This window comes from Pelecanus crispus, chromosome Z (assembly GCF_030463565.1).
Source record: "Pelecanus crispus isolate bPelCri1 chromosome Z, bPelCri1.pri, whole genome shotgun sequence".
In the NCBI taxonomy this organism is placed as follows: domain Eukaryota; kingdom Metazoa; phylum Chordata; class Aves; order Pelecaniformes; family Pelecanidae; genus Pelecanus; species Pelecanus crispus.
Window position 1 is genome coordinate 74,887,120 of NC_134676.1, and position 24,299 is coordinate 74,911,418.

At 48.6% G+C, this 24,299-nt stretch overlaps 1 protein-coding gene across 1 annotated transcript; it reads right to left on the reverse strand.

The window, feature by feature from the left end:
• Nucleotides 1–14,434: 14,434 nt before the first annotated feature.
• TOPORS (TOP1 binding arginine/serine rich protein, E3 ubiquitin ligase) lies at nt 14,435–19,534 on the reverse strand. Its single transcript, XM_075726305.1, is given in 4 exon segments — nt 14,435–17,984; nt 19,233–19,400; nt 19,402–19,461; nt 19,463–19,534. Coding segments are annotated over 4 exon segments (3,306 nt in total). The 3' UTR covers nt 14,435–14,978.
• Between the last annotated feature and the right edge of the window lie 4,765 nt (nt 19,535–24,299).

Here is a 24,299-nt window from a genome sequence, read left to right on the forward strand (position 1 = left end):
TTCAGAGTAAGCTTGCCAGTCACACCGGGAAATTTTAGAGAGCTTCACTCTGGCCTAAAGTACACAGTGTAAACATGGTTGCAACGGAGTTCCAGTGTCCCTAAGAGCCTTGGAAGAGTGAGTGTGTGACAGCAAAAAGCTTCATACAAGGCTTTGGAGATTACCTTTAAAACATTACATAATTGCCAGATGTAGCATATGTTTGTTAGTTTTTCTGACTGGTAATTTAAATACCGTCCTTTCCTAGTTGCTAAGATCTCATCCTATTACAATAGTCCAACTAACTAGTTTGTGGAAATCCCAAGTGTTTTCCTCTGTGCCAAGTTAACATCTTCTTAGGATGAGATTTAAAAAAATGTTACACTATGCCCATCACACCCCATTACATAATGCTGGTAAATACATTTTGCTTCTACCTTTTCTGAGAAAGTGGTTGCTAACCTTTCAGAATAGTTGTGCAATTCATGATGTGAATGACAGTACTCGACACAGATGACAATGTTCATATTCTGAATTATCATCCCAAATGTGCAGGACACTTCTTAACCACAGAAGTTGATGGTTCTCAACTCACAAACTGCAGCCTGAAGAAATGAGAAGGCAGACGTCATGGGACAGCAGATGACCCAGAATATGGAGGAAGCTTTTGGCAGGAAAGCATGTTACAAATTCTTGGGCTTTGCTCAATATTAAACCTACAAATTTCATCCTCATATTACCAGTGGCTAAATCCTCTCAGCTTCTTCTACAGCCATCTCATCCAGGATCTCTGGGTCTTCCCAATTAGATGAGAATTTCAACCTTCAGATAAGGCACAAAAACACCTGGTGGAGGAAGACGACTCCACTATACCTTTTCTTTTGTCTCCTGCAAATATGGGCTGCTTGAAGGATTTAAATAAGCAATGACTGGTCTGGCCAAAACAAGTGTTTCAGAGAGAGGGATGAACATAAGATTTTAGATTTTCTAGGTTTCCAAGAACATAGAAATCACATACAAACTCTAGCACTGTTCATTTTCCTAAAAATTGCTTGCCAGCTCCCCCTCACTTTTGTAACATGTTTCTGTAGGGTATTCAAGAGGATAGCAACAGCATTATACAGTTTATTATCCCTAGAAAGTTAAGAATGTGTGTGGAGTAATTGCTGGAGGTGATTTAGAAATTAAACTTAGATTCACAATTTTAGGAAAGGCACAGCACTGACGAAGCTTCCAGGGTGGAGTGCGGCTGGCATGCAAGGAATGCGTTTCACGAAAGTTCCCTAGGCCTGCAACCTTAGATGTAGGCAACACCAGGGGAACTTGGTGTGTTGGCTCTAAGAAGAACTGCCCCGAGGGTGGAGCGGTGTGGAGACACCGTGGCCAGGCTCTGCGTGGCACCCCAGATGGGACTGCTCTGAAGCATTCTGCCCAGCCAGGGCAGCTCCTGTGCCCTTGGATTCCCCAGTACACTCCGTCAAGCCCAGAGACTTGGTCTATCTACAGACATGGAAAGACAAAGCATTTGTCGCCTTATTGCTGCTGGTTTTGGTCCCTGTATAGTCCTGACCATGCCAGAACATGACAAATGATTTATTGTAGATGTACTGACCAAAGGAACAGGCTGCAGTACAATGGAACACTGCAAGAACTTGGGCAAATGATGGATGAATGAAGAAGGACAATAGGAAACGTATAATATGAGGCCCTGGGCCAACAACCTGCCATGTTTTTGACAAAATACTGTCCTTTGGTAAACTTTGTTCATTATAGTATCATTATAATACCAAAACACACCTCCATCCCAAAACCTACCCACCTCTAAGGTGCAACCATTCCTCACGGAGCTTGCGCTTTGAACTTTTTGTAGTCTATACCTTTAAAGAAAAGTGAGAAAGTTTTGCACCAATCATAACAAAAGTATGTATGACTAGAGTCACTCAAGCTCCACCTGAAAGGTAAAAAATAGTATAAATTAGCCTAAGAGAGAGGGGATGTTAGGGAAGGTACCATCACGTACCACTCTGACTTCTGGGATCAGTCAATGGGCTGAGCCTCTCTTGCCCCCCATTGGGACGCCTTTGGGTAAGACTTGAACACTTGGTTATACCAAGTGCCTCCCCGGAAAACTTAGAAACCTCTATATAGAGTTGCTTTATATCTTTTGATGTATCTGTGTTATTCATGCTTTTGGTATTTGCATGTGCCTTGCAGTCAGTGAATTTGTCACCGGTAATCCAAAGAACCTGTGTGTCTGTTGCTTTAATAAATTGCTTTGATTCATTGGTCTAGCTGTGATAGTTCTCATTGAATGCAACCAGATGCTTTAAGTGTGGCCGTGGTAGTTCATGCAATGCGACTAGATGAAAGGTGCCTACGTTATTTTTGCATCCGTAATCGTGACAGTTCAGTGCACTGAACGTGACAGGACTTATAACGATAAATTGGGTACCTTCCAAACCCCTCTTGATGCAACAATGTGCCACAGCTTTTAACCTCAATTCATTCACCTGAACCCTTAGGGAGATGCTTCTTCTACTTCAATAGACTAAATTTTTCTTCCCCTCTATTCCTGGTAATTTCAAAAGAATAAAAAGAATTCACTTTCATGACTGGCATATTTCTCAAGAAATGCTATGAATCTGGGATGAAATTTGGACTCTAAGTAAAGTTGTCTTCAGGAAAAAGACTGAAAACTAGATTTTTTAGATCCATATGGAAACAGTTTGTGCAAAGCATATGCCTACAGATATTAGCAAGGTTTAATCTTGACAGATGTCAGTTTGAATTCTATCACAACAGAGAAAATATAACCAGTTAGGTTATTGTTACTCTGCTTATTCTCAGCTTCGCTCTGCAACTCCAGTTTTACTGCTATAAAATATACAGAGAGGGGAAGAGAATTTAACAGTTGTAGAGTGATCAAGCTGTATTTCTGAAATATCTGTATACTTCAATATAAAAGAAAAAGGAAAATAAACTGCCTGAGCAAGCTAATGGAGAGAAAGTACATTCAGAAGTGAATGAGCAACGCATGGACAAACAAGTTAAAGTGGGACAGGAAGCAGGAAAGCAGGGAACAGAAACTTTCACTGGCTGTGCAGAACAGTTCACCATTACAGAGGCATTTGTTTCCTTGGCCATTTTAGCCAAGGGCCACGCAGACAATGAGCAACTTGAAAGCATGGCAGGGCTGACACAAAACTGTCCTTGTGACAATATTCCAACTTCTAATGTTAGACCAGTGCTAAGCAGTACCGGCAATGTAATGCTTCAGGACCTGGAACTGGAGCAGCACCCAGCCAAGGCTGGCAGCACAAACCTCAAGTAGCTAGAAGCTGAACCAGTTTGTATCCCCACCAAGTACTGTCCAGCGGGTTGCTTGGCAGGGGAGCCAGGAGCCCAGGCACAGGGAAGGACCGGAGGGGCTGAGCTGACGCACAGTTCCCAAGCAATGGGGATGCCCCCAGCCCAGCCCCTGGCACCTCTGCTTGCCGCACCCCAGCCCCAGGCTACATGGCTGCACTGTGCCAGAGCCAGCCACCAGCACAGGCAGCCAAGCCCCAGGGAGAGCGCTGGAGCGGGGTCCACTCAGTGCCCCAGTATTAACTTCATGTGATTCATGCTCTGTCCATATTGCCCTATCTGGTCAAATATCTGAGATGTTCAGGGAGCATACAGAAAAAACAAAAGGTCTAAAAGGAGAAAAGGATGAAGAAAAAAGAGAAGAAAGAGTGGAGGAGAAATGTCAGCTCTGGAGGTGTTAGTCATTTTGCAGAGTTGTTGCTAATCACTTATGAAATTTATGATTTATGAGCTTCTTTGATGTTTTAACAAGGAAGAAGATGCTCCATGCACGACCTCTGCTGTCCCTCCATGAACACCTTGGCTAAGTGTAAAGAAAGACATCTATATAACTGCATGCAGGTTTTGCTAAATATTATTTTTTGAATATCAAATGGTATAGCCTCCTTGCTGACATTTGTTTGGATGGGAAAAAATAGACATTACTCTTCCTCCAAGGCTGTACTCATTAGAGAACAAGAAAACCAGAGTGGACCAGTACAAAGAGTTTCTCAGTGTCTCACTGGCTGTGGGTGACACTGGATATTTCTGATGATGTTGGGGCTGTGGAAACTGCTGCCCAATGCAGGGGAACATTGTCTGCCTGTCAGGAAGCATGTGTAGTTGAGATTGGATGCAACATCAGCTCTGGCAGGGTCACCACAGTACCTCAACCAGCAGAAGAAAGCTGATTCTTCCTGGTCCCAGTGACAGACATTGCTATAGTCTGAGACAGTGGCTGGATGCATGTGTCACACTACCTGAATCATGACCTTCATAGAAAAGAAATCTGTCAAACGCTACTAAAAACAAACAGCCCAGGCAGGGTTATTCAGCTATTTGTATTTCATAATTCTGGCTTGGGATGCTCTTGTGCTGCAGATGCACAGGATACCATAAACTTTCCTCATTCTTGCATTACTCTCAGCTAACCAATTGTGTCTTAGTATCCATGGAGACCAGGTAATCACTTTTGGGAACTGTCAGAGCTTAGATTATGAACTGTCATTTTATGTTTTTAAGATTGCCATTAAGCACTCTAAGTACATGGACCTTGCAGAAGATCCTATGATCTCTTGGCAAGAAGCAGGGCTTTGCTGCCAGTCTCCATTCTTTATCTCAGACTCTGAGACGCAGAAAGATGGCTTCACACTCCCAGACTATAACAAGTCACTTGTAATGAAGATGACCAGATCTTCCAAGATATGTATATAACTTCCACTCAGCTGAAAGCCTAGACACCTATATCCATCTAGGATCACAGTAAACAGCACAATATTCATGTGATGGACACAGAAACAGAAGGCAGTCAGTTAACTTGAGGCCATCATTCATCCTAAATCCACTTAAACTTATAAAACTTTGGCTCTCCAGGCCACCTTTTTTAGGAAGGAAAGGTACCCAAATTCACGTAGTTGTCCTATGCTGTGCATAAAGAAAGAAATATTCCTTCCTGCATCTACACTCTCCTATATACTCACACCCGATCCAAATTTATTCCATACAAGACATGTTCTTTGAGTTCAGAAATCCAGCAGACTGAGGACATGTGGTGAGGAGGAAGCATGGCCAGAAAGTATGCTAAAGGTGGCAGGAATCTGGTTAAGCACAATTACTCAGAACAACAGAGTTGCTATCACAGAGTAGTTCTGCATGGGCAAAAGCTGGCCTTCATTTTCTAAATTACATTAATATCACTGGAGGAACTATATATGGAAGTTGCATTGATAATGATAATCTCTAATTGGTGACAACAAAGCATTGTTATAAGACACCATTTCACTGGCAGCAGTGGTTACAACACAGATAATATGCTGCATACTATTTCAACATCTCTGTTCAGTGCTGTGTGGGAGATGGCATCATTACTTACCTGTTTCACCTATATGACATGGTATGTATATTTTGTGACATCAATTTGTTCTTTGGAAGTCTTCATTGTGGTGCCAACTGTTAGCATCTGAATAAGGCTGTTTTCTTATGTATTATATACCAGTATTTTTTTCGGCCACTGTCCTGTAGCAATCAGTAATCCTATGCAAAAAGAGAGCAATAGTGCAATTAACTTCTGACAATAGTATAAATTTTGGCTTGTTAAAACAAGAATTATTAGTATTCCCAGGGATAATCACCCTAACCTAGTTTAGCCAACCATAAAGTATAATAAAATACAGCCATGCAAATCTGATAGCAAATATTAAAGCTCACATAAAGCCATAGAAAATTTGGTATGAAAATATAATAAAGTTATGGTCTTTAATCATACTTCAGAGTGCTGTAATTCTTGCATTCATTTTAAAGCCAGCAATAGCACCTAGTGTGTAATGATGATCGTAATCTCTCACACTCTGAAATCAAGATGCCAGCACAAAAGACTTTGCCATTAAACAACATGAGGTTCTGCTTTGTGGCTGAACTCTTTATCTTCACAGCTTTATTTCCCCACGCTTTTTTTTGGCTGGAAGGAACAATTTAGTCTAATCGTTTACTATGACCCACTCCATAGCAAAGTCAAAGACTGTTACTGAGTTATTTCTACATCAAACGTATGACTTGCCATGAAAAATGAACTGTAGAGATTGCCTTTTTTGTTCTTACAAAAAATAAACAATACAAAGGGATTTCTGAAATCTCTTTCCACTCATTAATACCTCATCCCAAAATTACTGGTTTCTTCTGTAATGATCCTGGTGATGTGGTTTGGAGCACAGCTGGCCCCCATGAAAAAAACATCTATGGCTACAGGAAAAGCAGTAGAGATTACCTGTACAGCACCAGAACACAGCACAACCACTAGCTTGTGATGATCCATTGTATTTAATTATCTGCGTGATTCCTGCAGAGTTTTCACCTGTGCAAATTCAATCAGGAGTGTTGGAAATTACTAGTCACAAAGAAACACCACCTGAGAAAAAGGAGAAAAAAAGAGACAAACAGTTCAATACAAGCTTCATAATGACCACATATTTTGAGATCCGGCAGGCTGCTGCCTGGAAAATTTCCGTGCAGGAAAATGACAAATGAATGCTGTTTAACATTTTGCTTGAACAGTTTTTCCTTTCAGAAAACTATTTGTAATACAATAATGAGAAAAGCAGAGCTGTGAAGAGAAGCATTTTATAAGGCTGATTACCTTTCTAGGGCATATCATTTGATACACACTGTTTATCCAGAGTGAATTCAGTGGTTAAAAAGATTAATTGAGCCTATTTTATGTTACTTGTACATGCTCTTGCAGAGGAAGTGACTTGTGTTTTTTCTTATTGACTCATGCACAAGAGCCTGCCAATACACCAGCAACAGCAAAATGACTTTTCTAAATTTAGCAGTTCATAAATCTTACAAGACGCCAGCCCATCCAGTGCTTCCCCACCACCCCCACCCCCATTTTCTTTCAGGTCTTTCTCCTATGTCCAAAAAAACCTAAATGTGCATGCAGGAGATGCACAGTATTTGCCTTTGCTTTTCTGCTCTGTTCTTCAAGGGTACAACAGGCATCTGACAGCTAACTCATGCTCTCTCCCTCTCTCCCTCTCCCTCTTTCTCCCCATAAACTCATAATGTGCGCAGGTGTGCAAGCACACACACACGTACATACATACATACATTTTTGCTGCCTCAGCTAATGGAGGAGAAGAAATTACTATGATTTCAAGGCACAAAGCCCTGTGGTTTGAAGGAGTCATGTGATCTTGTTCATATAGGTAGACAAGTAGCAAACCTTTATTATCCCAACTACACTCACCAGGTGAACGATCTTAAAAAAGGTTGTTTCACAGCTCTGCATCTCTTTGACCCTACACACTTCATTTTCATCTCAATGCCTTGGACAGCAGCTTGTCACTTAATTGAGGCTTGTTCTGTGCATAACATACTGGATACCTAATCTCTGAGGGCTACAAGTTTTCAAAAGATAAATAGTAATATTGTGACATATATTGGTTCACCTGGTTTTGGTGAGTGGCCAGCCGTATTATTCATCAGGATTGAACACTTAGTTGTACACTGGTTCACTCTACACCTCATGCAAACGATTCCCTAGACCTAAGTATTTAACAGCATCCCAAGGAGGGTTTTTTTTCCTCTAAAAGTAGAGGGAAAGCCCTTGGCCTTCGTTAATCCAGAAGACTTGCCTCAGTTACTTTAGTTCCCCTTTTGGAGACCACTGAAAATGTACCTAGGTGAGGTTACCTAGCTAGGCTCAGGTCATTTCCAGGTTGTCTGTCACTCCATGGCAAAGGCCTTGAAACCCATTTGAACTGCAGACAGCCCCAGCCTGCTGGAAAGCAAGACTTGAAACTTCTTGACACTGAGGCACTGAGCATCTCTGACACCGCTGATCGCTGATCTACCAACTAATAAAATGTTCAACAGATACACACACTAGCAGGACAGGTATTTTCTGTGGCCAGCCTTTGGATGCCAGTCCAGTTCGGAGGCACAAACGTAAACAGCAACATGCTTCTTCCCCAGAGAGTTTCTCTACAATGAGATGAGCAACATACCCATGGAATGTACCTTCATCTTTAAGTACTCATTTGAAGCACAGCAAGTGGATGCTGAAGGGGAGAGACCTTTGCAGTGCAGCCTGGATTATTTTCTATTCCTTACAGAACAGTCTTCAAACAAGATCCCAATCCCCTATTGACACACTCTGCACACATGCAGAGCAAGAGATACCCTAGGTAGGTTTATCTGCCCACATGTCCCTCCTGAGATTTCAAGGTAGCCCAGGTCTGGCAGATAAGACACCTTCTTTCTCAAAAGGCACCTGGAAGCCAGGCAGCGTATCCAGGGAATCTCAAACAGCCCCAGATAAGGTTATATGGGGCTGCTAAATCCATCACCATTGCTGGATAAGGTTATGTGGATCTGCTAAATCCAGCACCATTGCCAGCAGAAGTCTTCTTGTCTAAGCCGACAAAATTACACCAGGTGAACCCTGGAAGAGGTGTAACGGGTTTCATTCCTACCCAGAGCCGATTAATGCAGCTCAGTCCTCTTCAGCAGAAGTAGGTTGCTTAATAGTGGCTGATGCTGTGAATTGGCTTGTTTATTCCCGCTTTGCAGGTGGGTGGAGCGGGAGTGATGAGCTGATTTACCCAAAGCAGCGCTGGAAAGCCATGGTTGCTTGTGGCAGACTTCTGATTTCCTAAGCTCAGTTCACCGCCCTAGACATGGAAAATAATCCTTTGCATTTTAATGCCAGTTTCCTAATAATGCAGGTTACAAAAAACAACCAGATGAAGTTTCCCACAGTGTAAATGTCTCTTTGAAATATTGATAATGCTTTTCTAGTGTTTGCAGCACATCCGATGCAGCATGCAGCTCCCTGCATTGCTGAGCTGTACATGGCACTGTTGCTGCTAGCAGCAGGGCTCCAGCTCTGCTCTGACTGTGCAAGGCCTCCCAGCTGGGGCTGCTCAGCCTTGCTTCTGGGCTTTTGCTGGGATTACCTGCCAAAAGCAATGGCAGGCGCAGCCCTGGTTTTACACAGAAAGCAGCACCAAGTGGTAGTGCTATGTACCAAGGCTGTACCAAGCAGTGTGGGCTGGCAGGGAAGCAGAGCCCCGAGACATGGGGGAACAGGGCAAGGCGAGGAGGCAGCCAGGCCTGGGAAAAGGAGTGATGGGGCACAGGCTGGCCCTGGAGACCGCTGGCTGCAAACACCTCCCCCGGGACCAGCCACCAAGATGCAGCCCTGAAACTAAGCAGAACTTGCTCTCGGACGGAGAAACAAAGAAATAACACCTGGGCTACCTGGAAGGAGCTGTCAGCATTAACACTGCACCCCCTCCCCGGGAAAGGGCTGCACGGTTGTACCCCAGCTCCCTCCAGACAGTCCCACCAACCCCAGGCTGCAGCAGGCACCAGAGAGGGAAGGTGGGGACAGCAACACCACCCGAACCGGTAGTGACACTGAGGCTTCTCCTGTAGTCTTTTTTCCTTTATTTTCTTTCTGTAAGAAGTAGATTGAGGCAACTAACAAGAGTCTCCTGGTGCACTTTGGCCCTTGCTTCACCAGCCCCTGGGGCACCCACCTAGTGCCGCCGGCGGGGTGACCTCTTGCGGGGCTGGGGAGAGTCCTGTGGGCTGGGGGCCCTCCTCTTTGCGGGGTGCCGGGCCCCCCCGGGTGAGCGGTGCCTGCCCCGGCCGGGAGCAGCGGGGCTGCAGCTGCAGCCCTGGGCAGAGGCACCTGCTGCGGCCGCCTCCCCCGGCTCCTCCTGGGGCTGCTCCTGCTCTGCCGGGACAGGCGTGGATGGGGGGCGGCCGGGAGCCCCAGGGCGCGTGGCCTCCGACGTGCTGGGTTGGTTCTCCGTGTCGGAGCCTGCAGGGCTGCTGGAGGAGGCCAGGCTGGAGTCGGGAGTGCCCCCCCGGGAGGCGATGGGGCTGGGGCTGGCTGCAGGGCTGTCCTCCTCCTCCTCCCCTGCAGCGCGGGGATCCTGCTGGCCCAGGTGCCGGCAGATCTCCCTGCCACACAGGCGCACGGCAGCAGTGATCAGATGGCGGACAAATGTCTCCGCATTTTCTGGCAGGCAGTTCTGCAGCTGCTGCACCAACAACCTCCTCATCCAGCCCACAGAGGCACAGGTGGGCCACAATGGTGCCCTCTGCCCCATCCACCTCCCACCACTGCTCCTCGGCGAGCACCCCGATCTCCCGTCGCAGCCATGGCAGCAGGGGCCTGATGTTATCAGGGTGGCTCTTGAAAAAGTCCACCCAGACCTCAGGAGGGAAGTCACCCACCTGAGCCCCCGGGCACCAGCCGCACAGCCCCCTGCCCGTCCTGGGGGCCTTCAGCTGCTGGCTCTGCGGGGCCTGGGACGTCGAATGACAAATAATCGTTGTCTGACCACACCGAGAACAAGATGGCTGTCACCGCCGACCTGCACAGGGGGCAGTTTGGGTTCTCCCATGCCCAGTGCACTGCACAGCCTAAGCAAAATTTGTGGAGGCAGGGCGACATGTAGGCGACGTCATCTTGATCATTGTAGCAGATGGCACAGCTCCACTCACTCTCTGCGGCCATGCTCTCTGCATGCCGTGGTGGGCTGGGGAGTGTTGAGGATAAGGAGCTGCTCCCTCTCGCCAGCGCTGCTGCAGTGGACGTCGTGTGCTGCAAAAGGGAGAGATGCCACGGTCACTCACTGTACCGGGGGAGAGGACGGGAGGAAGAAATGCCCAGGTCCCTCCGGAAGGACACCCTCCCAGCCCCCATGGTTTCCCCAGCGCTCCCTACCAGCCAGGGCCAGGCTCAGGCTGTGGTTCTGGCAGCTGCTCAACCCCATCGCCCGCCCCACGGCCGCCCCGGGGGGCCCTTTCCCCGCACAGCTCACCTCCGCTGCTGCAAGCGCGCCCCGCGGTGCCCGGCTGCCTGGCGCAGGCAGGGCCGGGGAAACACAGGGGATGGCTCCGGGACGGGCACCGAGAGCGGCCGACGGCAGCCCCCAGAGCGCCACCCAGCACCAGGAGAAGCCTCCTCGCTCCACCCTCCGGGCCTCGCAGGCACGCTCGGCAGGAGTCCAGGCACGAGGCAGACTGGGCCGGGCTCTGCCGGCACCTGAATCATAGAATCATAGAATCGTTTAGGTTGGAAAAGACCTTTAAGATCATCCAGTCCAACCATTCACCTACACTACCAAGTCTACTCTAAACCAATCAAGGGCAGACTGGACTAAACCATGTCCCCAAGTGCCACGTCTACCCGTTTTTTGAACACTTCCAGGGATGGGGACTCCACCACCTCTCTGGGCAGCCTGTTCCAATTCTTGACCACCCTTTCCATAAACAAATTTTTCCTAATTTCCAACCTAAACCTCCCCTGGCGCAAACATAAGCAGCCAGGGATGCAAGGTCACAGTCCATGGCTCGATGATGTCAGAGCCCACCGCTCACCCAGTGATGTCACAATGGCCCATCTGCCTGCTCAGAGCTTGCCTGGGCAGCGATCTCTCCGGCTTCCAGTGAAGGACTGTTCTCACTGTACAAAGTTCTTTCTTATGTTGAGATAAATCTTCTCATGTGGAGAGGAGAGCAGCTAAGAGCAGCTGACAGGGGCAGAGGAGCAACATGAGCAAAGCACAGGGGAAACCAGAGGAAACACCTGCACTCACACCCCCTTAGGTGCAATCCCACTCACACCTGTCCCGGTGTGTGGGTCCCCAGCCGGCAGGACAGAGGCCCTGGAGAGGTGGGGTTCCCAAAGCAGGAGCGGTCAGCCAAGGAGACACCCTTTGTCCTTGGACAGCTCATGGGCCACCAGCCTGCCTTCCTGCTGGAAGCTGGTGGGCCACCAGGCCAGTTGTCCTCTCTATCCAAATAGCTGAGGTGAAAATGAAGTGTGTACAGGGCAAAAAGATGTGGAGAAGCGAAAGAGCTTTTTTTTAAGATCATTCACCTGGCGAGCATAGTTGCAAGAAATAATAGTTTGATCCATGGCCGCCTACATGAACATGCTGCGCTTGCTGCCTGGGATGTGCAAATCCCTCTTCTGGGGCTGGCGGAGGCAGGGTGGTGGCCACTCCCCAGCCTAGGCCAGGTCTAGCTCCCTCCTCCTCCATCACCCTGGGGAGCTACAAAGCTCACCTCAGTCCATCCAGCAGCACAGGCAGCAGTTGTCTAGGAGGACAGCACCTCCTCCATAACACAGACAAGGTCCCCAATGGTGGGAGCTTGGACATGGGTATCAGGGACAGTTTCCCCTCCCTCAGGTGTGGTGCCTTTAGTTCTATGATCAGTGGTTGGTAACACTGGACAGACAGACTTTAGTTCTATGATCAGTGGTTGGTAACACTGGACAGACAGACCTTGGCAATACAGAGCTCTGCACACATCAGTCACAGTCTCCTCCTCTACCAGCCCCAGAGACTGATCTTCTGCACCAGCCTGACCTTCTGTGAGAACACTCACTGTCATGCGAATCCTTCCATCTCTCTGCCGTTGTAGCAAATGGCTCAACGACCTCTCCAAAAATCCCCATGCTCCAGAGAGAACAGCACCTTTGGAAGTGAGGAAAACCTTAAGATAGTGTGATGTTACCTTGTTAATCCAGAATGGTTATGAAATCACCATCCCTTGCTCGTAATAAAGGAGACTGCAACACATGTTCAGTAGCTTGCTGAAATGACTCACTTCGGGATTTAGATACTGAGTTTTCAGTGCTGTCAGATGTGCTCATGACTATCTTTGCACACACAATCGACTAACAGCCGACACGTGGGATCCACACCTGTCAAACCAGGGTGTACTGGGTTTATGCGGCAAGGTTTTGGTAGCAGTGGGTGCTGCAGGATGGGCTCTGTGAGAAGAGACCAGGAGTTGCCTTGTGCCGGACACAGACAGTTCTAGCTGGCTCCGAAACAGACCCACCACCGGACACAGCTGAGCCCACCAGCCATGCTGGTAGTGCCTCTGTGAAAACATATTTAAGAAGGGGTAAAAAACACTGCAGGGCAGCTGTGAGAGGAGCAAGAAAAACATGAGAAAAACAGCTCTGCAGGTCAGAGAAGAACGAGTGGGAGGAGAAGGTGGTCCAGACTCCAAAGCAGAGATTCCCCTGCAGCCCCTGGAGAAGATCCTGGTGAGGCAGGCTGTCCCCCTGCAGCCATGGAGGACCACAGTGGAGCAGATATCCACCTTCAGCCTGGGGAGGACCCCACACTGGAGCAGGCAGAGATGCCCTGAAGGAAGCTACATCCCGCAAAGCCCCCATGCAGGAGCACGCTCCTGGCAGGAGCTGCAGCCTGTGTTTAGGAGCCCATGCAGGAGCAGGTTTTCTGGCAGGACCTGTGACCCTGTGGGAGACCCAAGGTGGACACAGTCTACTCCTGAAGCACTGTCACCCTGTAGAAAGGACCCATGCTAGAGCAGCGGAACAGCGTAAGGAGGAAGGAGCAGCAGAGACAGTGTTATGGACTGACCACAATCCCTATTCCCCCTCCACCTGCACTGCTGGGGAGCAGGAGGTAGAACTGAGTCAGGAATGAAGGAATGACATTGACCCATGACAAGAAGGGAGGGGAAGGTGGGTTAGTTTTGTTTCTCATCATCCTACTCAATGTTTAAGTGGCAATAAATGAAATTAATTGTCCCTGAGTCTATTTGGCCTGTGACAGTAATTGTTAAGTGATCTCCCTGTCCTTACCTCAACCCACAAGCTTTCCCATCTTATTTTCTGCCCCATCCTGTGGAGGAGGGGAAGTGACAGAGCAGCTTGGTGGGTATCTGGCAGGCAAATTGCCACGGTCAAACCCACCACTCATGGAGGCAGTAATACAGGAGAGACAGAAGGCAACTTCCTGGTTCAGCCCTGAGAGCTACTGCTGTGCACACAGAGAAGGCCAAGACCTGGAGAACAAGACCTTGCCTGAGCCCTGTGCTTTGCACATACATGCAGCAGGACATCTAGGGTGAGCTGAGCTGGGTAAATGTTGCCTAAAACAAGGAGGTCAGGAGGAGCTGCTCTATTGCCAAGGCTACAGACAAGTCGGCTGTCAAGTACGTAGTGGTAGAGCATATAGAAGAGGAAAACAGGCTCCTCGAGTTGCACAGCAATAGGACGCAAAGTAGAAGACACAGACTGCAACAAGGGAAATACAAAGAAGAAATTTGGAAAAAAAAGTTCCCATGGGAATACTCAAACATTAGAAGAAGTAGCACAGAGAGGCTATCCAGCTTTGGGAATAATCAAAACTGAACAAATCCCGAACAATCTGATCAAGATTGTTCCTGCTTTCAGTGAAGGCTGGGACCTAATGACTTCCAGAGGTCTCTTCCAACCTGGAGTACTCCTGACAGCACAAACATCCAATGGTCCGTACTGGTAAGACACCCAAACCAGAAAGATAAATGTTCTGTTTGCGAAGTACACAGTCCACACATTTAAATGCATTTAAAAAAACAAAAAAACTGTTATTGCTTTATTCAAATTTTGACATAGCTCACTTTTACGTTACTGGAAGTCTTGTTGAAGATCTATATAGAAATCCCTGACTACTTTTCAGCAGAGATCAGCTTAAACCAAATAGATTAATTTGAATCTGAATAATTTCTTATCGACTAAGCCAATTTTTCTTTGTCTAAGAACAGCAATCCTCATAAAATGCATTTTCTGGCTTTTGGTTTGGCCTCCTTTTTTGTTGTTTGTTTTAAACAAAACTTTGAAATACTCTGCAGATATATTTTAGATACTACAAGAATACAGAATGGCTTTATGAAATTACAACTTCCAAACAGTCTTCTGAGAAATTTTAAAACTTATCTACTAGCAATATTCTATCTTCTTTGACTTAAAAGTGCATACACATTCAAAGGTTTTACACATTTCCCAGACATCTTTTGACATACACAAATCACATCAGGTGTTTTTGTTCTCAAGCGGCAAAAAGTACTTAAAACAAATTCACAATTTTAAGAAGTATTCCATGGAAAGTGTGCTACATTTTTTCTTCTGGGAAATCAAACCAAGAGGATCTGTTGACAAGTCTCTTTGGCAGTCTTAGTATCAATGGTTGTCTCTCTGGACATTCTAGGAAGGAAATCCTGGGGGAAGGCAGTTGCCTGGAAGGCGCTGCTGGTGCTTCTTGAATGTAGCTGGTTAAAGTTTCTGTGTGAGGGGTGTTACTGCTGGTATTCCCTGTAGTAAGACTCTGATCCACTGCTGTTTCTCGAAGTTTGACATCAGTGTTTCTAATGTCACCATCTAAGTCTCCCCTTCTGGTAAGAATACTGTACTTTTTGGCTGCTCCTCTGGTTTCTTCACCAACTCTGTAAACATCTTCACATCCTGTCCTTCCCAAAAAAGAAGATGGAGACTCGTTTTCCCTCTCATTTATCTGAGTTGTGCCTGTCCAAGTAACACTGCTGTCACATTCGGTACTTTCTGGCTCCTTGCTACTATCACTATCAATTGTAATCACCACTGGAGAAGAATATGCCAAGTTACTCATGTGATGTTTCCGGTGCTTCTTCTTATGCTTTTTCTTTTTCTTTTTAAGATGCCTTGATGTGTCTGTCGCTTTTCCTTCATAGACTATCTCCACACTTGGACTCCTCGTCTTTTTTTTCTTTTTCTTACGCTTTGTCTCACTGCTTGCTCGATTGTCTGAAAGGCTATCTTCATTTTTGTAGCAGTCACTGAATTTTGAGAAAGTTTTCTTGGGGTCATTTTGTCTTTCTAGACTTGTGCTCTCCATGAATGCATTCTCCAAGTGGCGAGTTTTGTACTTCCTTTTTCCACCAGGCTTTTCACTTTTCATTCTGTCAGTTCCTCCAGAAGGAGTCCTTGACCTGTTGCTTGATCGACTCCTTGACCTGCATCTTTCATAACAGTAATAGTGTCTCTCATGGACTCCCCTCTGGCTATGCAGATCTGTCCTTTCAATAAATGATCGTATCCTGCATTCTGGACTAGCAGGTTGCCTTGGGTAGAGAGCGTTAGACTGAGTCCTCCTCCTGCTGGAGGATTCATAGCCATCTCCAAACACCTTTCGACTACACAAAGCATAACCCCACTGGTATCTACTTTGATAATGGTCTCTCACATAATAACGATCACTGTCTCTACTTCTTGATCTCCGTTTGCTATGGCCTTTGCTACGTGATCGTGATCTGCTTACTTCTCTGGATGGAGTGCTCTCATGACTTAGAGAGCCTCTCTGGCTTTTCAGAGACACTCTGGTGTCATAAGCCCTCGACCTCCTGCTGCTTCTTTTGCTCCTATGCTTGCTACTATCTCTGCTTCTTGATCGTCTCCTTTTAAGATGGCTTTTGCTACGATGCTCCTTCCTAGACCGATGGCCATGACTGCCTTGACTGCTCCGTGAATAGGACTGTGGGCTCCTGGACTTTCCCTTTCTCGACAATCTGTGATTCCAAGGGGAGCATACTGTGTCACTCCCTGGAGAGGGGCTCCAGCTCAAGTTCTGTGGAGACAGGTATTTTACCTTACATTTGTTCTTCTCATCATCTTTTGACTCTGTCTTCTCAACTGCAGGAGATAAACAGCTTCTACAACTACCTACATCCTCCTTATATGCGGGGGAACGTGGCGAGAAACTCCTGCTTGGTTCACTATCACTCCAGCTGTGACACTGGATGGGCTGCTGTTTCTTCACATCTTCCCTTTTCTCTTCCCTGACAGACTCCTCAGAGTCTGAGGACAGCTCAACCACTTCTGGTGTCCTCTCAGCTAACGGCTTAACATACCCAACTATAACACAATTGTCCGAGGAAGACTCACTGTCATTTGAGTCAGCATTAGCCTGTAACTGAGTTTGTAGTTTGGTTCTTCGACTCTTTGCAGCAGAGTCCTCATCAGAACTTTCCGATGTCTCCAGAGGAGAAGCTATGGTTGCATGAACCTCTTCTGAAATGGAATAGGAAGGCCCTGGAGTTTCATCATCCCAGGGGGCCTGACCAAGACCAGTCACAGACAAACTGTTATCTGGCCCTTGAGAATATGCCATATCTGGAGATATTGTAATAATTGACGAGTCTGAGTGGCTTCCTTCATCATATGATGGCGCAGGACAGTCATAATTGGCGTGTTGATCATATGCTTCCAAGTTAAAAGGACAACGGGCAAAACTGATGAATTCATGTAAGAAGTGTTCAGTCCGATTCAGCAAAAACGGCTTTAAATCGTCAGCAAAGGCCTGACTTTCCAGATCATACCTAGTTACGTTACTCATGATAATGTGCTGCACAATATTAACCAAAGATCCATGGGCACCAAACAGGACTGTAAGTTCTCGCTTCAGCCAAGGAACCAGCCTGTGAAGGCAAGCAGGGTTGCAGCGGAAAAACTCTGCTGAAATGTCTCGATAGCGGCCACCATCCTGAATACTACGAATACGCACACCAGTACGGTACAGAGCTCTGCGGAAGTTGATCATGTCCTCCTCCTGAATCTGCCGCAGAGATCTGCCCTCTGCGCTAGCCTGCCTCCTTGAGGCCAGCCTCCTTATCATCTGCTGAATCTCTCCATCTCTCTGCCGCACTGGTTCGCTCGACAACCCTTCAAACAATATCCCATTATCTGGAGGGGACAGCGTCCTTCGGGAAGGGGAACTGCCAGTGCGGCGTTCCCCTGTTAAGGTGGTACGGTAACGAAATCTCCGGCCATCAGGGCTGGCAAACGAGCTATTTTCTGAAGGACTGAGTATGTACTCCTTAAAGTCATCTTCAGCACGAATTGTATGGAAAATGGAAAAAAAGGGTTGCTTGCAGAGAGGGCATTCTGCTTTGTTTTTTGACCACTCCTGGACACAGCGGAAACAGAACCTATGCAAGCAGCGATCTAGATATGCAACATTGTCAAATCTATCCAAGCAGATGGGGCATTTAGAGTCAGGAGATGCATCTGTTGGCAGCTTGCTGGTGCTGGCCTTTGGCGAAAAGTTGCTACCTTCGGAAAACTCCTTATCTGCTGAAGTCATGTTCTACAAAAGAAAGAGACAAAAGATCATTGCTATCTCAGAGAGACAAAAATGGTGAAGTCTAGACACAGAAAGCCAGCGTCCTTTAACACACTGACTTTAACAGTCACCTTTAGGGCTGCAAAACCCTGCATTAGTGCTGAGAGAACACCAAAGAGGCAGCACGACCTAACTACTTTGCTTGGCTTCTCTTCACAGGGAGATCGAAGTCTTCAGTGTTGCAAGTTTTGAACACAGCTTGAATCATGTTAGCATATATGAAGGTAACAGGCAGGACTCTGTCTTCTTTCCCACTCATAAATAACTGCTTTGACAGGGTCAGTAAGTTTATGATTAACACGGTATACTCCAAAACACAGATCCAAAACAGACCAGCATTTATATATGAAAACTACAAGAACAGCCGGTTCTGTTCTTTAAGAAAAAAAGTCAAAACAAGTAATTGCACTTGAACTAAACTACCTGTTTCCAAGTTCTGCTGGACCTGTCCTGTTCCTATACTCTCTGCCCATGTTTTGCTGGGCACTCATGGTGGACCATATACAGCTTGTTGGACTAGACCACCTCCCAGGGACGTGTTACAACCTAAATTAGTCTTTGCTTTTATGACTGAAGCAGAAACAGCCAGGTGTCATTCCTACACCCATCCTCAGGTACACCCTGCCTTTGTATCTAGTCATGCCATCAAACTTGGCTAGCAATAAATAAATCCATCTATTCAAAAGTTATTTTGGGCATCAGCATTACCCTAAGGCATTATAATTCAGCGGAAATAAGTTACCGCACTACTTCAGAACTCATTAGCGCACCTTTTGCAGCAAGCCCAGCAGCAGGTCGTAACTGCATGCGGAACACCGGGCACGCAGCGCGCCGTGCAGACAAACGCGGCACACACATGGACACGGGTGCACTACGGAGCACAAGCGCAGCGGCACATCGCGGGGGACGCGCCCAAACGCAGCGGGTGCCACAAGCGCACCCACGGCGTGTCAGAAGCACGCACACGCAGGCACGGGGTATCACCAGCGCGCACACGCACCAATGGGATGTCACAAGCGCACGCACGGGGTGTCACAAGCGCACGCACGGGGTGTCACAAGGGCACAGACGCACTCACGGGAGGAAGGGGATCGCCCCCCCTCCGGTGCGACGCCTCCCGCGCCCCCTCGCCTCGCTCCGCCGCCCCACCCGCCGCCACCGGCCCGCCGGGAAGGGCCCGGCGCCGCTGCCCGCCCCCACGGCCGCACTCACCGTTGCCGGGCCCTCGCTCCCCGTGTGGGCTGGGGCCGCGGCCGCCTTCAGCCGGTGGCGCGCCCGGCAGCGCCCGGCGCCGGGAGCCTCCCGCCGCTCCTCCCCCGGCGGGCGGCGGCGGCGGCGGGCGCCCTCGGCCAGGCGCCGCAACGGTTCTGCCATCGGCGGCGGCGGAAGCGGCGTTGCCACGGGAACGGTTGCCCCCCGCCACCAGCGGGGCAGCGCCAGGCCGCCGCGCTGCCTGCCGGGAGAGGAACGCGGGCGCCGCTCTCTGGCGTCACTTCCGTCCCCGGCGGCGACATCTTGCTGGCGGGCGGAGGCGCTGCTGAGCGGAGGGTGAGGCCCGGGCGAGGCAGGCGTAGCTTCGCCGGGGCGGCGGGAGCCGCGCCCGCTCTGCGGCCTAGGCAGGGCCGGGGGAGGCTGGCGGGAGCCGCGGCGGGGGACAGGCCCGGGTATGCCGCCCGGGTCGGGGTAGGGCCAAGGCCTCCCGGCCGGGAGGGAGGGTTTACCGCCCGGGGGCAGGGGGGAGCAGGGCGGGGTGTACCTCTTGGTGGACGCAGCGGACACCGGGGCCTGGGGGATAACGGGGGAGGGTCCCGGTGCTGCTGCCGCCAACGCACAGTGTGCTTTGTCCCGCAGGTGCTGGCTGCCGTGGTCCTGCTTTCCTGGGGCTTCGGCCTCTACGGGGCACGGGTGGCCGCCCAGCGGCAGCTGGAGAGCGGCCTCTTGGCGCAGGGGCTGCCTTAGGCAATGGCAGAGCCTATGGGATGCCACCAGGAGCTTGGTGTTGTCTCAGAGGGTACGGAGGGAACCATCGGAAGGTTGGAGGAGCCCCGTGGTCGGCTGAGCAAATAAAGCATACATAGCTTCAAGGAAAGAGGAGCTAAATAAAGCATAAAGAGTTATTATGAAGAAGATCTCTCCGTATTAATTTGTACTAGTGTGTACCTGTGAGAGACACATACACCCATATGCGCAAAAAAAAAGGTGTTAACATGGCCAGCTCTATAGACTGCCATAGAGAGGGCGCTGCCTTCCACAGCACCTGCATGTGGTCCTACCAGGGCTCACATAAAACATGAGCACAGCCAGCCATGTCCATTTTCTCCTCTGCAGCCAGTAAAGTTTCAAGTTCATGAAAGCACATGTGGGTTCACAGATCCCGTGTCACACAGCCCTTCTGTCCATGTGATAACCCTGTCCCATGTCTTACTCCTACGTACCAGATAGTCCAGCTTCCTGCTCACAATCAAACGTGCATGCGTGCACTGACATGTTTATCCAGCAGATGCTCCACACCTGCAGATCTCCCAAATACCAGCATGGGCCTATGCCTGATACTCTGCCTGGACCCAGGGCCTCCTGCTCACCAGCCAGCCCACCTTGAAGTTTGTTGAGGAGTTACATCCACCCTCCCAACAGTTTTCCCTGGTGTGCGGGGGAGATGCAACCACTTTGGCTGCCCAGCAGGCAGCACCAGGCATGTGGGCTGTCACCTGCAGTCCTGCTTCGCGTGCTGGTGCCAACAGTCACTTGCTTTACTCACCCCGGTTCCCCCAGTAGCTGCACCAGGGGCACACATACCAGTCCTGTCCCAGCGGCTGGAGCTGAGACCCTCACTGTCACCTGCACCCTTTGCTGGCATCGAGACCCCTGCACACTCCCACTACTGGCACGATAGGAGGGATCCATGTCCAGAATGGTCCTACTTGCTCAACTTTCTAAATGCTGTGTGCATGTGTCGGCTCTTAGGCAAGCTGGGATCCACCTGGAGAGTCCATCTCTGGAACTGACGTGGAAAGATGGAAGGTGCCCCAGGCTCTTCACAGGGGGATTTTCATTTATGAGCTGAAAAGAAGCAATTCTGGAAGTGAAATGGATCTGTTTTGGGGTGCTGGTTTTCTACACAACTGGGAAGAGCCGAAGTCTTGTGGCTCCTCTCCCACAGCCCGCAGACCAGCAGCACCTCATCCTAGCCACAGACCTCTTGAAGCCAGGGAAAAGCCCTCCCCTGGGAGGCTGGCCCTGCTTCCTGGGCTGTCGGGTCCTCTGGGGTGCCTTGAGCAGCGGCAGGGTCTTCCCCACCAGCAGCTTTGTGGGAGTGAGAGCATGGAGGGGTCTCGGTCTCATGTCCTCCTGAGCAGCAGCCACAGCACCAGCAGTGCCCAAGCTGTTGACAGTGGGACCCACCATCCCTGGGGGGGCACAACCCCCAGCCCACTGTCTGGCTCGCCCTGGCACCAGGGATGATGCCCTCTCAGGCACGGCAGCAACAGCTCCTCTGGGGAAGGAGGTCAGCAGGAGGCTCAGGCTATTCAATTCCTGGGGTTTTTTAGCATCTCACACGTTAGCTCCATCACCCCACAAACACATGAAAATCATCACAGATGCCAGTAGTGCTCCTACGAAAGTTTCTAGGCTGACAGAGGGGCTCTCCGCCTCTCCACTGGCTTTTTCTCGGATCCAAAGCTGAGTGGCCAGATTGTCCTTCGCTGCTGACGCAGCAAGAGCTCAGCTGTGGTGCACTGTTGTCCTCACCATGGTGGTCAAGCCCTCGCCAGGTGCAGTTATCGTCCCCTTCCCCTGGCCAGCTGGGCACTTCCAGCAGCATGGTGCCAAGAGCAAGAGTGATGGCACAGGGCTGGCCGGCCGTGTTAGAAACACTCTCTGACCACCAGCTTGCCCCAGGCTGTGGCCTCTCACTGTTAGCTTCTCCGACTTCGCTTCAGGGGCCACCACTGGCATGCACCTATACCTGCAGGTGGGCAGGTATCGGTCACCACCGGATTTTGGGTAGCTCCGCTCTGCTACAAACCTTCTAAGTGCCATTTTGCAGCCACCGCGACGGAAATCACCCATTCCAGGTTTATTCCTTCTGGGCAGCGGGTGCTCGTGATCACACAGAGCTGGTTTACCTGCGAGCTGCCACGAGATGGCAAAATACTCCCTAGCATGGCTCCCAAGCCTGCTTGCCAGCTCCGCAGGCTGGAGCCGTGCAGGGCTGCAGGGCAGCAGCAGCACGGGCTGCATCTCTCCACCCTCGGGTTAGTTGCTGCTCGGTGTGTTCAGGGGTGCCCCTCTAAAAGCCTCCAGAGGACCAAGGCCTGCTCATTGTCTCTGGTCCCTGGAAGTCCAAGGCAGAGCCTACGACTGCTCACAACGGAGATGAAATGCCTGAAAATGTCCCGGTTGCTGACTAGGACCTTGCACAGTGACAGCAAGGAGGCAGAAAGAGAACTTGCTCTTTCTATGGCACGGTCCTTAACTGAGAAAACCGTCTCATGTTTCTGCAGATATTAAGAGAACTGATACTCTCAAGAGCTTTTTCTTCCCTGCCCTGACTATTCTCCCTCTTCCCTCTCCTGTGCTGCTATCACAGCACCATGCCAGAGTCAGTGTCAAGGGTCCTGAAACATCCTCAGTTCCACATCCTGAAGTTTGCCTGAAGCCATGTGAGGATGATGGCAGCAGCAAGAAGCAACTTTTTTTCTCACAGGTAACACAGGAGTGGGATCAAAGCCCCCAGGTTGGGAAATACGTCCTTCAAGTCTAGTGGGGAGGACACCGCTTGCAGCTTCTATCTCTGCAGCTCACCCTTCTGCTTGCCTCTGCTACTTGCCCAGTAACCATAGCTCTTTCAGGAAAGCAAGAATTAACATCATGTGCATCCCAAGGATTTGAAACTGCCACCTCAGCAAGGAAAAGTCTCTGTGTTGTGCCACTAAAATCATCATAAAACATACACTGGAGAGCTCCAGGTAACCAGAGAAATACCAGAAACTTGAGGTTTAGATTCGGCTCACACTGGAGTAAATCGTCACTCTGATTCTTCTGCTCAGACATTATGCACTGTCCTGAAGACAAGGACATAAGGATCATTGTCCAGGATCGAGCTCCTGAGACATGGATTGAAAGCATGAGCTACCTCTTTCTGAAGAAGCTGTCTCTGAAGCTGCTCACTTACCATGTTATCACCTAAGTTATATGTTCCACCTCCCCTTCCCTTTCGAAGTCTCTGTTCAGTTTGTGCTCATGTGCTTGCTCACAGAAGTCAAGAAGCACATGCAAACCCTCTCAGCTTGCTTCTGCGACGTCACAAGAAGGGCTTGGACCCAGTGCTCAGCATCCATTATCCTCTCGTCGTCCACAAAGATGCAGTGCAGAGCAGAAAGCATGTATTTCCTGACACATTCAAAATGGTAAATCAAATAACTAAGTTTAGGCAGCATTAACTGTTCAGATGATATCACCAGAGATGGCTACTTTGCCAATGCTATCATCCCTAAAGGAATATATTCATAACGCTGATGAAATGCCTCTCAGATCTTTTTTTTCTTTTCAAACCTTTTTAACAAAGCATAGCTAATTTATCAGAGCAAGGCTGGTTTATTAGTCTTGAAGTGTTTTGTTTGTTTAGGTTTTTGGGGGTTGTTTGGAAAAACTGTGATCAGCATGCTTTTGATTAGCATAGCTAAGAGGACTTTTGTTTAATGAAATGATTAATTGATTCAGCCAGGTAACAGCTGCTTCAACAGATACAAAAGATTCTCCTTCAAATATGACCTTGCCTCACTAACATGAGGCAGTACCCATGGATACATGTTAATTATAAGGTTGATAAGAATATATAAGGATAGCTAACGTTGTAGTTGAGTTATTTAATGAAGGCTATTGAAAACGGTAAAAAATGGAAACAAAATCATTAGCCAGGCAACTGTGAGCTAAATTCGTCTTTAAATCACTTTAACTTACTGATGATAACCAACTTCTCCCAAATTACACCAGCAAGGAAGCTGGAACATAATTGCTTCATTCCTGCATTACACGCTGTTTGAAAATGGAGGAATTACGCAAGTGCAAACCAAAGTTTAATAGAGCCCTCTGCCCCCTTAATAATAATTGTATGTATTCATTATCCTCTCTATTATTTATGTAATACCACCTGTAACCTAAAAGCTGTATAAATACAGATTTTGGTAAATACACACAAGTTCGTGGTACATGGAAACCTAACAACCTTTTAAAATCCCAATGGGGACCAGACATAAAATGCATATAAACCTAAAG